General features: G+C 55.4%; 1 protein-coding gene across 2 annotated transcripts in view; it reads right to left on the bottom strand.

Annotated features, from left to right (window-relative positions):
• Nucleotides 1-2,426: 2,426 nt before the first annotated feature.
• Nucleotides 2,427-13,876, bottom strand: part of IGF2R (insulin like growth factor 2 receptor) — a 108,747-nt gene continuing 97,297 nt past the window's right edge. For both annotated transcript variants that reach the window (XM_030853009.2, XM_060283282.1), the window contains 8 exons: nucleotides 13,578-13,714; nucleotides 11,257-11,371; nucleotides 10,380-10,526; nucleotides 9,624-9,811; nucleotides 6,570-6,756; nucleotides 5,933-6,085; nucleotides 4,892-4,961; nucleotides 2,427-4,173 (listed from right to left, as the gene is read on the bottom strand). In XM_030853009.2, the coding sequence (XP_030708869.1) occupies nucleotides 3,775-4,173; nucleotides 4,892-4,961; nucleotides 5,933-6,085; nucleotides 6,570-6,756; nucleotides 9,624-9,811; nucleotides 10,380-10,526; nucleotides 11,257-11,371; nucleotides 13,578-13,714 (1,396 nt within the window). In that variant the 3' untranslated portion in view covers nucleotides 2,427-3,774. The remainder of the gene's footprint in view (nucleotides 4,174-4,891; nucleotides 4,962-5,932; nucleotides 6,086-6,569; nucleotides 6,757-9,623; nucleotides 9,812-10,379; nucleotides 10,527-11,256; nucleotides 11,372-13,577; nucleotides 13,715-13,876) is intronic.

Below are 13,876 nucleotides of genomic sequence, written 5' to 3'. Positions count from 1 at the left end.
GTCCTTATGTTCAAATTCTCTGTGTTTTGTCAACCTTTTTTTTAAATTTGAAGCCAAGGGTCACAGGGTCTGCCTGGGACCTGACCCTCTACGCACCCACCCCATGGGATCCAGCGCCCACGTCACTTCCCTGCTCTGGTGGAATGAGCCTTGCTCCCCGGGCCGCTTTCTCCAGGACGGCGCTGAGAGCAGCTGTCGAGTGACCTGCACTGTCACCCTGTCCAGGGGCGACGGCCAACAAGACCCCACTCAGCTGTGCTCTCCTCTGACTCCGCGAGTATCAAAGTAACAGTATGAATTTCACTGAATTTGATTCACAAACTGGTCAAAACAAAATAGAGGGCTTCCCTGGTGGCGCAGTGGTTGGGAGTCCGCCTGCCGATGCAGGGGACACGGGTTCGTGCCCCGGTCTGGGAAGATCCCACGTGCCGCGGAGCGGCTGGGCCCGTGAGCCATGGCCGCTGAGCCTGCGCGTCTGGAGCCTGTGCTCCGCAACGGGAGAGGCCACGACAATGAGAGGCCCGCGTACCGCAAAAAAAAAAAAAAAACAAAAAAACCCAAAATAGAATAAGAGGGAAAGAAACATGAGTAGCTAATAATTCGCCGCCTACCTTTGGCCTTTCCCTGCCTTTGGCCTTTCCCTGCCTTTGGCCTTTCCCTGCCTTTGGCCTTTCCCTCTACCTTTAGGGGAAACACTGCATTTCCCCCAGGGTGGTACTGACAGCGACTTCCATAGGACTCTCCAATTTCCAGGACTGTTCCAGCCTTACCCTTGCAGCGCCTCCAGCCCCTCTGCCCCTGAGCACACAGCTGCCTGTCTCCGGGCCCACCCCAGCCCAGAGAGGAGCTGCAGGACCACCCGGCCAGGCCACCCCGCCCCGGCTTTGTGCAGCGAGCCACCCTGGGTGCCCGTCCTTCCAGGAGGCACAGCACGCTCAGCTTCCCTTGAGAGACGCCGGCCCCACATCAGCCACGTTCACTTGGGGAAATAAGTCGTGCCGTGACGTCAGAGTCGCGGGGATTCTCCAAAGCTGGTGAGGGGGGTTTTATCGATCTAAGCTGGCCAGTACCTTCCGCTTCCGAGGCACACCATCCCCTTGTGACCTGATCCCCTGGAAGGGAGCTAAGACCTCCATGCCCACTTCTTGAACTGGTACAAAGGGACCAGAGAATTCCTTCTGAATGCCCGGGTGGCAGTCAGCCTCCCTAAAGGAATCGTCGGAGGATCAGCCTATGTCAGAGGTTGGTGGAGAAATGGACTCAGCTGCGTTTAGAATGTTCTTGGCGGGAGCCGCGTTTCCACTCTCCCGTGGTTTTCCTGGGCCCAGGGTTTGCCTACACCGTCCTGACCCTCCACTTATCCCATTCCTCCGCCATTCAATGGACAGTCTCAAAAAAGCGGCGGGGCTTAAAGAATTTGGTTAAAAGGAAACTAACTAGAATCTAGAAGATTCTAATTCCTATTTGCTGTCAGGGAGCGTTTTCCTGAACTACCTGTGACCACAGCTGGCACGGGCTGTTAGTCTGTTTGCAGGAGCTCAAGAAAAGAGCCTGAGCGAAAGCTTCACGCACACGGCCACTTCCCCATCCCTCTGCGGCCGGCACAAGCTGGGCACCAGGGCAGGTGGCCCGAGGTGCAGACGGAGAACTCCCCCACCATCAAGTTCACCAACAGGGCCAGTGAGCACCTGCAAGTGCCCCGCCCCCGGAAGAGAGGGGAGTGGCTTAGAGAACAGCCCCCTGGGCAGTGTCCAAGGACCAGCAACTCTGGGGTCACAATGTAAACCTTGATAAGACCCCAGAGTGCCTGTCTCAGGAGTGACATTGTAAAATCCTTAAACATAAAAAAAAAAAAGTCACCCCAATTGGAAATAATCAGAAAATGAGGAGGGAAGGATGCTAACACGGAGAAGTCTAGTCTGACACTGTAGTAACTCCCTGTCGGGTCTGCTTGCACATTAATATCTAAGCAGCTCTCATCACTAGTCAGTAATTTCAGATGGAAACCCGATTTGTGCAAGAGAAGCCCTCCTGCCCCCATGTTGGCTCGGGCTGCGCACCAGGATGCCTTCTGGTAGTATGGGATCTGCACACACGGTGGCTGTTTTGGTAACAATACCCTTTCTCGGAAGGAGGAAGAATCAGGCGTGGATGAAGCTGACAGAAGCCCTGGGGGCCTCGGGTGAGCACCTACACGCAGGGAGACTCCAGAGAGAAAGCTGACGTGCTGCACGTGAAGGGTCGGCTGCCATCCGGACGTGTAACAGGAGGCACAGAGAGGGCACTGGGCTTGGCAACTAACCAGGCAGCTTTTCACTCCCGTGAGGAAAAAGCAGGAACACCCGGTTAATAATTTATCTTTTATTCAAATTGTTGAATACTTCATATTACAGTAAATTTGATTGAAAAAAAAATGAGGAAAGAAATCAACTTTTAAAAATACACTCATGTTGAAATCAAATAAGCCATCAGCCAAACGGAGTACAAAGCAAGGAGCCCTTAGGCTGGTTTGCTTTCCAGGATATGAATACCACTGAGTCTATATACAGTTCTATAATGCAAGAAAGGTCATTCATTAAACACTTCAAGAAAGGAGCCGACAGCCGGGAAGGACAGTGGTCTCGCCCTCCCGTCCTGCAGACTGAGAGGCCGGCCTTGGCCGCCCCCCTCCCCACCCCCCACCGAGCAGGAATCCAGGTGCAACGCTAGGAGCGAGAATCTGGCCCACTGGCTTTCATGCAATTTCCGTGAGTCACACACTGTGCAAATTAAGGCTTCTTATAGGTCGAATGGTTGATAAACACTTTCTTCTTAAAAAAAAAAAAAGTAAGCACAGTAAAGGTGGTATCATGTGAACCTGAAGAGGTGAGACCTACACCCCCAAGTCCGGAAAAAAGTCTGACATCTCAACTCCATTCTCTCTCTCTCACACACACATACACACACACACACACGCACGCACGCACAAATCAATCTTTGGGTGGGTTGTCTGACTTCACCAGCTGGCGAAAGAAATACTGATAACTGTGCTCTGTGCACCTAGGATTGAAGACGTCATGCAAAAAGCTGCAGCCGTTACTGACCAGAGGCAAACAGCAGGCAGACCCTCCAGAGCCCAGGCACTAGGGACCCACACGTGTGTGTGTGTGCGCGCACGCACACACACGCCCTTACGAGACAGAAGCAAAAGGGAAAAGAGACAGAACGGCGGAGTCTAACTTAGAGGACGTGTCGTGGAGCAGTTCAAAACCTCGTATGAAACCACCCGAGCGCCCCAGCAGCCTCCCCGCTAAGGGACAGACAGATAGATTACCCCCTGCCGGCAGGAAAAAACTGTTGTTGTTATTGTGTTTTTCCTTTTTCGCAAACCTGAGTAATTGTCAAAGTCAATAAATAGGAGGAGAGAATTAAATGCTAAAATATAATGATCAAATACCCTACAGGGCCTAAAGCAGCACGGGTTTTCCGCAAACGCAGCCCTCTGTTCCCAGACGCGTCTGGCCCGGGCGCGGTAGGAAGCGCCCGGCGGCCACGTTCTGTGCGAGGACTTGGGACTGAACACGGGGCCCCGGCGCCGCCCTCTGGCAGCTGGAGCGATGCCCCATCCCGGTGACCACAGAGAGCGGCACCCACCTCCTCACCCTCTCCCCCATCAGCAAAACTCTTCCCTTTTGAAACAGTTTTTGTTAAAGGCAAAAATGACAGAAGCATCACGGAGTCAAAAGTCTCATTTGGTTGGAGGTGCCGGCGGAGGCGCCGAGCGCGCCCCGCAGTCTAGATGTGCAGGAGGTCCTCGTCGCTGTCGTCGTGGAAGGAGCTCACGGCCTTCTGCGCGGCCCGGGGCCTCCCCCTCCTGGCCTGCTCCCCACTCATCAGCCCCACCCGGTCGTCCGCTCGCTCCCGAAGTGCCTTCCTGGGCGGGGGCCTCAGTGGCTGCACGCCCTCCGCCCCGGTCCCTCTGCCCAGGTGCACTTTCACCTCCGGGATGGTCAGCACCTCATCCTCGCTGTCTTGGTCGTCCCCGTGCAGGGAGGTGAGGGCTTCGGCTTTCACGGACTTGGTAGTGATGTGACCATTTTCCTGCCCCTCCTTCCCGGGCCTCGGTGACGGCAGCTGGATCTCTTCCATCAGCCACTCAGTTTCGTTCTCGTCCGCCTCTTCCTCCTTGTTCACCTGCCGGGACACAGCAGAGACCGTGGGTCCGCCTGAGACCTCGTCAGCCTCCTCTGCCCCCCTCCCTCCATGACCCACCCGGAGTCGGGGACCTCTTCCCAGCCCACCACAGCCATCACGGTCCCATGTTCCTCCTCAGGGAGAAGCGGAGGGCTGGCGACTGCCAGCTCCTGCTGAGACCCAACCAAGGCAGATGGTGTCAGGAGGCAAGAAGGCGGCCAGCGACAAGGCGGCAGTGCTGGGGGACGGAGCCCCTCTGCTCCAGGTGCCCTCGGGCAGCAGGGAGAGGGGCCGCGCGCAGGACACGTGGATGACTGTAGTTGAGGGAAGCCTTTCAGAAAGCAGTTGGCAGTACAGTCAAGAGCCGTGAGTGCATTTAGGCACTCTGGCCTAAATTTCAAGACACTTCTCCTAAGGAAGCCATCTAAATGCCAGAGGCACAGAAATTTTCATTACCATCTTTTTTTGTAGAATAGCCAAAAAAGTAGAAGTAAGCTAATACTGAACACTGTAAGAAATTAGCGGCAACCACGACGACAAAAACTTGAAGGAAAAAGAACAAAAAGTGTGTTCGGGTTAAGAGCAGAGGGACATTTTCCCTCTGTCCATTTCAAGCTTCCCGCGATACCAGTTTCCTCGTAGTCACTGACCAACAGCGTGAAAACGGTTCGAGCGCGCGCGTGCGCGCTGAGTCACCCAGACCTCAGCAGGGAACTACCTTTGAGTATTTGTAGGACACGTTTGCGCTTCTTCGACAGCAGCTGGTGAGCTTGCTCATCACCGTCTCCCTGAAAGGAGACCCAAGTTACTCCAGGCTGGAGCCGCGCCCCCCTCCAGCTCCCGAGTGCCTGCTACCGGGAGGCTGCACCCCCAAGAGCACGCGCTCCCTCAACCCACGATAGCAGGGCTGTAAACCAGCTCAGCAGGAAGGACGCTTTACAACCAGACGGACGCGGGTCCAAATCCTGCTCCCCGTTTTCATGGTGTAAGAAGGGCCAGAGTGAGTGAGCCAGCATTTGTCCTTCTGCTTTTTCACGTCAATACGATGACCCACACCTTCCCGCCACCCCAGGGCTGCGCTGAGATTACTGGGCCGACGGACGAACGCAGGGCCGGCTCCCACCCAGACCTCCTGCCCCAATCCTGAGTCCCGCTGACAGCCTCTCAGGGTCGGGATGGCTGCGGTCAGCACTCCCCGACCCTCTCTCGCTTGCCTCTGGCTCCTCGGGCAAGTGAGAGAGGCAACAGGGAGCCCCAGAGCTGGACCATCCCTGCGCTCTGGACAGGGCTGACTACACACAGAGCCCTGGGCCTCATTCGTGTGTGACATGAAACCTGCTGGACAGTCGTGCTGCCTGTGAGTGACAAGACCTTTCACCAGCAAAGAGGAGCCCATAGAGAAGGTGTCACAGCCGGTCCCTAACAAATGCTCCCCTTTTAAAGGGCAGACAAGCCAGCTGATCAGAAGGAAGTCAGCTTGTGACAGGTGTTTAACTCTGTCCATCTGTGGACACGTGCAGAGAGCCACATCCTGGGAACAGGTGGGCCAGGCCAAGGCCCGCAGAGCATCTGCCACGTGACCTGACAGGATCCACAGCCCTGGTCAGACAGGACACATCGTCACAAGGATGCAGACGTTTACAAAACACAGCTTTGGGGACCGCTTCCACACTCTGGCTGCTGACGGGCTCAAAATAAGGAGCCCAGATATCGACTCTGAACCACTGGCCCGTCCCCCGGCCCACTCCCCTCTCCTTACCGTCGCTCCTTCTTATGGAGCAGCAGGGCGAGCAGGCAGCCAGTGAGCGCCACCAGCAGCAGGCTGAGGACGGCCCCGACGGCCTGGCTCCGCTCCGAGAGTCCCTTGCGCTCCTGCGCGTCGTCCCCGGCGCTCTCACTGTCGAAGCCCACCCTGCGGGGAAGGCCACAACACTCAGCCACCGCCAGCGCCACCGCCAGTGCCTAGCGAGGCCCAGCTCAGGCGGAGGCCCTGCCTTCGCAGCCCCGCACAGTGAGGCGGGATCCACCAGAGGTGGAGGTCAACAGCGGACAAACCCCTCTGACCATGAGACTAAGGCAAGAGGACTAGGAAAGGCGACCCCCCAGCCACACGACCCTCGTCACTAAGGGAACAAGAAAAGCCGAGCTTTGGGCAACATGCCTCCCCAAGGCCTCTCTGATCCTCTGCAAGGCCCCGAGAGCACAGAGGCGCTTCTGGAGCAAAGACTCAGGGACACGCTGGCCGCCCTCGTCTCCCGGGAACACGGCTCTCTTCTCTGGGAGGAAACAGTGATCACAGCCCAGGTAATAGCTTCTCCCTCTCAACAACTCACCTTGGGACACAGCCTCAATGCTCCTGGAGTTAAGGGAACACCACGGGGCAGGACCCCACTTACCCCAGAGGACACACGGCAGAGGTGTACCAGGAGAAGAGGTACTGGCAGTCGGCGGTCTCGTGGCTGAACTCGGGGATCCCGTCCTTCACCAAGGGGTCACAGTGGAAGAAGATGGTGGAGGAGACAGATTTCGTCTTGTCTTTTCCACACTTGGAGGAAGAGGCAAACACCACATCCAGATCGCCATCTGTCAACAAGGCAGGCGCACACACAAGCACAGCACCATTACCATTGGTGTTTCAGTAGTGGGCCAAGTTTACCTTTTCATAGCCTGTAAAAAGTTTGCAGAGACTTAAAATCAGACGTAAGGGTCCTTCATCAAATGTCCCAGATGAGCTCTCACAGACTGCTCAACACACGTTATGGGGCCCCTGCCCTAAGTCAGAATGTGGGAAAGACTTGAACCTTATCCAAAAAGAGGTCTGGCCTTTGTCCTCCGCTAACAGTATGACCTGGAGGGGGGGCTGCCTACACGGTATCAGTGCACCTGGAGACCGAGGTTGACCAACCAACCAACCAACCAACCAGCCAGCCAGTCAGCCAACCAACCCACCAGTCAACCAACGAATCAGTTAACCAACCAACCAGCCAGTCAGCCAACGAATCAGTTAACCAACCAACCAGCCAGTCAACCAACTAATCAGTTGACCAACCAACCAGCCAGTCAACCAACGAATCAGTTAACCAACCAACCAGCCAGTCAACCAACGAATCAGTTAACCAACCAACCAGCCAGTCAACCAACCCACCAGTCAACCAACAAATCAGTTAACCAACCAACCAGCCAGTCAACTAACAAATCAGTTAACCAACCAACCAGCCAGTCAACCAACCAACCAACCAAGTGATCAATCAGTCAAGCCTACGTAATGAAGCCCCAATAAAACCTCTGGACACTGAGGGATGGGTGGGCTTCCCTGGTCAGCTCCTGAGCTCTTGTGTGTGCGTTGTCACGTTTATGCTAAGAACATAACACGTCCTGATTCCACAGGGAGAGGACACCAGAAGCGTCTGGCTCCCTCCCAGACCGTACCCTACACACTCCTCCCACTGGCCAACTTGACTCTACGTCCTTTCATTGTAATAAACTGTACGCACGACTGAAACAGCTCTCGGTTCTGAGCATCCGTCTAGTGAAGTATCCAATCTGAGGCGGGGATGGAGCCCCCTGAACTTGCAGCTGGTGTCACAAGTGAGAGGAGCTTGTGTGGACTCTGCCTTGTGTGGACAACTCTGTGGCTGGAGACTCAAAATCCTCACGACCGGCCACCACTGGGGCACCAGGGAGTGCAGCGTGTGCGGCAGCGCGCTCGGAGGGCGGCCGAGGCGCGGCCCCGCGGGCTGACCCTATGACAGGGAATCACGGAAGCGAGCCAGACTGACCTGGCAGGTCTCTGCCCGGCCCCTGGTGGGCGCTGTCAAGTGCAGCGACCAGCTCGGTGCCTGAGCACGGACACGCCCTCTTCTAGCTACACCTACTCAGGGAGCAGCTGCTCCCCCCTCCTCGCCGGGAATCTCTCTCTCAGCAGCCCTTTGAGGTCGAAGTCAGCTGGTTTTGTAAACACATTTAATTGTTTAAAAAGCGAGTTCATTCACCTCGTTCAAAAATCACATCATGGGGCTTCCCTGGTGGCGCAGTGGTTGAGAGTCCGCCTGCCAATGCAGGGGACACGGGTTCGAGCCCTGGTCTGGGAGGATCCCACATGCCACGGAGCAACTGGGCCCGTGAGCCACAACTACTGAGCCTGTGCATCTGGAGCCTGTGCTGCGCAACAAGAGAGGCTGCGATAGTGAGAGGCCCGCACACTGCGATGAAGAGTGGCCCCCCCCGCTCGCCACAACTAGAGAAAACCCTCGCACAGAAACGAAGACCCAACATAGCCATAAATAAATTAATTAATTTAAAAGAAAATCAAATCATGAAATGGTATATAGTGAAAGACTAGCTGTTTAAAACAAAAGCACATGAGCTGCCTCCTGGAAATATTCTTTCAAGGTCAAGAAGGAATTAGGAAAGAAGTAAGCGAGGGCAATTAAGAGGTACAAACTTCCAGGCGCAAAATAAATGAGTCACGGGTATGAAGTGTAGAGTGTGGGGAATATGGTCAATAATTATGTAATATCTTCGTGTGGTGACACATGGTAACCAGACTTAGCGGGGTGATCATTTTGAAATAGCATTGTAGGTCAACTGTACTTCAAAAAAACACAAACTCACAGAAAAAGAGATTAGATTTGCGGTTACCGGGGGAAGAGGCTGTGGGGAGAGGAAACTGGATGAAGGTGGTCAAAAGGTACAAACTTCTAATTCTAAATTAATAACAGGGATATCATACACTACATGCTGAACATAATTAGCCCTGCTGTGTGTTATATCTGAAAGTCACTAGGGGTGTGAATCCTAAGAGTTCTCATCACAAGAAAAAAAAAATTTGTTTTTCTCTTTAATTTTGTGTCCACATGAGATGACAGATGTTCATTAAACTTGCGGTCATCATTTCATGATGTATGTAAGTCAAATCATGATGCTGCGCCCCTTAAACTTATACAGTGCTGTATGTCAATTGTATTTCAATAAAGCTGGAAGGGAACAAAAGGAACAAAGGAGAAGCTCCCTCAGCGCAGCGGCGCGCCCTCCCCTCCGCACCCACCCAAACACCTGGGTCAGGCCTCTCTTTTCTTCTCATCCTTCTGACAAACACGAAACCTCTTACCCTTCTACAGTAACATCTGAAGTTTCAAAATAAAGATGTATTGTGACAAAAACTAAACCGAAGGGAATTCCGGATGTGGCCATGCACGCCCACCTCACCACCTCTGGTTTAGACCAGGTTTTGCTTGTTTGTTTAGGCGGTAAATCTTCCCTACAGTGAACCGCTCGGGTCTGACACACGCTGCTCAGTCCGCTATGACAGCGCGTGTCAAGACACAGGATCGGACCCAGGGCTTTTGTGCTAAAACTGATCTGACGTTTCAACCGCAGGGCGTTTGTTCATGAAAATGTGTTACAGATCCTCCAAGGAAGTTAAACGTGGCACACGGATGGAGAGTTACCTTGAACGTAGTATTTGGTTTTGTCCGAAGTCCCAACTTTCCTACTGAAGTGCTGGTCGTTGGGCTTCACCTGACAGATGTTGGCCCCGGAGCATGCGGGGTTCGTGGAGCTCGTGATGGAGGACAGCTGGATCTCGTACAGGTACTTGTCCCCATTCGTTCTCATGTCCCCAGAGGCGCTGAATCGCCTAAAGAGACAGTAAAGGTCGGGTGACTCCAACGGTCCTTCAAGAGAGCCCTTTGTCACCTGGACCCAAAGCCCAGGTACGGGGCAGGGCTGCAGGATACTGCCGAGGGCACCTGCCGTCTCTCCGTCCTACTGCCCACCCCTCTGTGCTCTGGGCTTCGCTGTGCTGTTCTCAGGTGCTGTGCCCCGCACCATGCCCGCTTCCCCCTGCCCAGGCACAGCCCCGGACCCCGAGACCCACCCAGTGACACCGCTGAGCAACTGACTTTTTAATTCACAAACTAGTAAGCCCAGAAGTTCCTCATCAAAAATTGTTTCAGAAGGTTCTAGCTCCAACCCCTGGGCGAGGGAGGAGGGGCGACTTTATTTTTACGCTCAAGAGAACTCAGCACCTTTGGTGTCACACTCAGTAGCTGGGCAGTGCTTGCCCTCTGCTTGAGCGAAACATGACGACTACCTGGAAACAGTAACTAAAACACACAAACGCTTGGGCCTCTTTATCTCGCGGCCCTCGGCCGGGGAGAGATCTGAATACATGGCCGCGCCCGGAAGGAAAATGCTCCACTGACTTGAAATAAATGTCCCCGAGGCTGAAGCTCCTGCCGTTGGCCGGGTTGGTGATGGTCCCGTTCACCATCTGCACCTCCTGCGGCTTCACGGCGCAGGCTGCGCGCGAGTCCCAGCTGAAGTGGTAGGTGCAGCTGTCCACGTCGAACCTGCAGGCGGCACACAGACCACGGTCACGGCCACCCTCCCAAACCAGAGGACGCCGCCGAGCTAGGAGGGCAACTGCCGATCAGGAAGATGCCCACCCAGCATATCTGCCACGTGGAAAAGCAGGCAAGCGCTTGCATGTGTTCTTAAAATTTAGAAACTGTGCAACGTCTAAAAGCTGGAACGATTTGCTCCTAGATTTTTGAATATTTGCTTTACAAGCACCTCACGCTCTCCAACTGACTGAATCCTTTGACAACGCCTGGGTCTCCCCTTTCCCAAGCCCAGTTTCTGGAAGGAATCGGTTGGTTCACAAACACAGCAGCTCACACGCTCCCTCTGCTGGCCAAACGGTGCCGCCCCCAGCCCCAGACACGGAGCTGCCCAGACATTTCCAGGATAGTCCAAGAGCAAGCATCCCAGGTGCCACCGTGCCGGCCGCGGGTCCCAGACAGGCTGCTTGAACAGCTGGCCTTGGGTGGCACCCATCAATGCCCTTTTGGTTACACTGTGACATTCAAAGCCGGAAGCCGGTGAAATCCTGCTTTTCTGCCTGTCGCAGCCCCCATCCAGGGAACCCTCCCTGTGCGGGGCAGCCCCGGCTCCATCAGGCCGCGGGTCTCAGCGGCCGGTGCCCCTCGCCGCCCCCAAGGGGAAACCACGGGGAGAAATTCCGATGGGATCCCGGCACACCCTGCGCACAGCTTCCCTGGGGGACCCCCCTCCCCTCACCTTGTGAACGAAGGCCGGCCCACTGTCTTCGCACAGGTCAGCTCGATGACGGCGGATGCTGTCTTATTGTCACCACACTGATGGCCTTTTGAATAAGTCACGATGACTCTGTCATCTGAAACACAAACGACAGAACTGACGCTATTTCCAGGGCATCGCCGGAGCCCCAGCGTCAGAAGCGAATCCTGCATCACGAACAAACGTCGGTGCCTCTGGGGACTCATCACGCGGCTCATCAGCACCGCCAAGCCTGGCGACCACGCCCGGCCCGCGTCGCTGCCCGCACAGCAAGAGGAGACCGGGGTTCAGACCCCAGCCGACCCCCGCTCGCCGTCTCCTCACCTGTGCGGCCGGGAGACCCGCGCAGCGTGCGGTCCGGGGCCAAGCGGGGAGCGCCCGGTGCAGCGTGCATGCGGGGCCCCCGCCGTGCACAACTTCTGTGCCGTTTTAGGCGCTTCCCCACCCCGAGCCTCCCGGGCAGGACAGGGCAGGCGCCAGACGTCCACCTTCCAGCGTGACACTCCACACACAACAGCTCTGGTTTCCTCAGGCCCCCTGGCTCCACGTGGAGCTCTTTCTGCTTCTGAAGATGTCGTGGTCAAAGAACCAGGGGAAGCCCAGCCTGCAGGGGCCGCGAAAAGCAAGGCCGCGCTTCCAGGGGCACGTCTCACAGGGGCCAGCGACTCCGACCAGCAGCTGAGAGCTGTCCTGGGGGTGCCCGAGGCCAGCCCGGCTCAGCGCACAGACGGTGGCTCTCGGGGCCAGCACGGGGCAGTCCTCCGGCCTGACCCTCACACACCCGACCCATGTCCTTCGAGGCAGGGGATGCGGAGGGGATGGCACCCGCTGCCCAGGTGTTCTCCGGGGCGTGGCCAAGGCACGGGGACCCCTCGACAGGAGGTGAGGCCCACGCTCCCGGACCCACCCAGGCTCAAGGCTGCTCTGGGTGAGTTTGTTTTAAATATTGGGCTTTGGTGAAAATTTTGTTAAGAAAGGGTTTCACAGCTTTGAAGAGAAATTCTTAAACTTCTGGAACGTGGAACCAACAGGTATAGGTCTTGACGAAGTGCCCCTAGCCCCATAGTAGATAAACAACACACTCAGCCTTCCACACATCCAGTTACCCAACCTGTGAAATGGAGTCTAACACCTACCCGGGCCACTGAGGACTACACGTGTACACACGCGTAAATCACACACGTACACACACGTATAAAGCCTGGTTGCCAGGAATGTTAATTCCTGGGACAAGAGTCCCAACTCTTCGCCCCACAAGGTCACACCCCCTAAATGCTCATGGGGGTCACGGCGACTGGCCTTAGATGGTCGTCCTCTTGGGGCCTAAGGGTAAGACCCCGCCTGGCGCGTCAGCGAACAGGTTTTACTAGCTCATCTTTTCCCGAGGCTTCAACGTTCTAGTTTTTCTCACCTGGCTGTGGGAAACCGAGGGAGAGACGGGTCAAATATCTACATGCGAGAACGAGACAGCAGGGACAGATCCACCTGCAGCCCCATGCCCTTCGTGGCAGCTATGGCCAAGATCTCCAACGGAGGGCGAGCCGTGGGCCAGGAGGTCTGGCCACGCCTGCCGGGGGGTGGGGGGTGACTCGCCCCACTTCCAACCTGCAGAGTCAGGGTTTTTCTCAAGGGTGACAGTGGTTCCCCAGAATTCCTTTTCTCCCTGTCAACAGCTGGAGTGGACATAGGCTCCCCGTGTTCTAATGAGGACAGCTCGGGGACCCCCTCCAGCCAGACAGGCACAGTGAGCGTTGTTTCTTCCTTGTCCTCCCAACGCACCTGACTGCTCCTAAACTAAGAAAACCCTGCCTTTTCCTTTTACGTGATGAAAGAATCTTTCAACAACCAACTGCAAGATGAATCTTCTATTAAAACTACTAAGACAAGCTTCATTTTGTGTTTCCGAATTAAAACGTTACGAAAATGCACCCTGAATCGTCTTTACCAGGTTCTCTCATGTCATCGTTCGGCTTCCCCGGACAAACACTTGCATATATACACGGAGGCTGGAGCAGGGACTCAGGAACCCTGAACGTTCTGCCCTCCTCCTGAGGACAAATACCTTCCCAAGATCGCCCAGCGTTCTAGACACACAGACTAGGTACCTGCCGTCCCGGAGGATACAGAGCGGTACCTATTCTGATGCTCCGGGAGGTGCCAAGTGCCTGAGAAACAGTGGCTGAAAATGACACCTGGAGGCTTCAACCAAAGCCAGTGCTGACCCTCTGGTCACAGGAAGACACCTCCACATTCCCGAATCTGACACAACACCTGTGACCATGCGACAAGGGTCCAGGCCTTACCTATGACGTCCAGCTTCTGCGTGTGAACGAGCCCCAAGACCTGGACGTCGCCAGAGGGGCTCTTTCTGCAAACGCTGGCTCTTTCAGAGCAGTCCAGGGGCCCTTTGTATATTTTCTGACACAAGTTGATGTAGTACCTGTAAAATGACACAGAGAGAGGCAAGGTCAGTGTCTGTCCTGCGCACTCAGGGGCAGCTCCTTCCATTCCTTTCAGAAAAGGTAATCGCTCTGATAGCCAAGGATTTCACAGCACCTCTGGACGCAGCACTGAAACAGGTCTCTGGGTAAAGAAAGGCCAA

Source organism: Globicephala melas, chromosome 14, assembly GCF_963455315.2.
Source record: "Globicephala melas chromosome 14, mGloMel1.2, whole genome shotgun sequence".
Taxonomy (NCBI): domain Eukaryota; kingdom Metazoa; phylum Chordata; class Mammalia; order Artiodactyla; family Delphinidae; genus Globicephala; species Globicephala melas.
The sequence above is the reverse complement of the archived record's forward strand: the minus strand, read 5'-3'. Positions and strand labels throughout refer to the sequence as shown.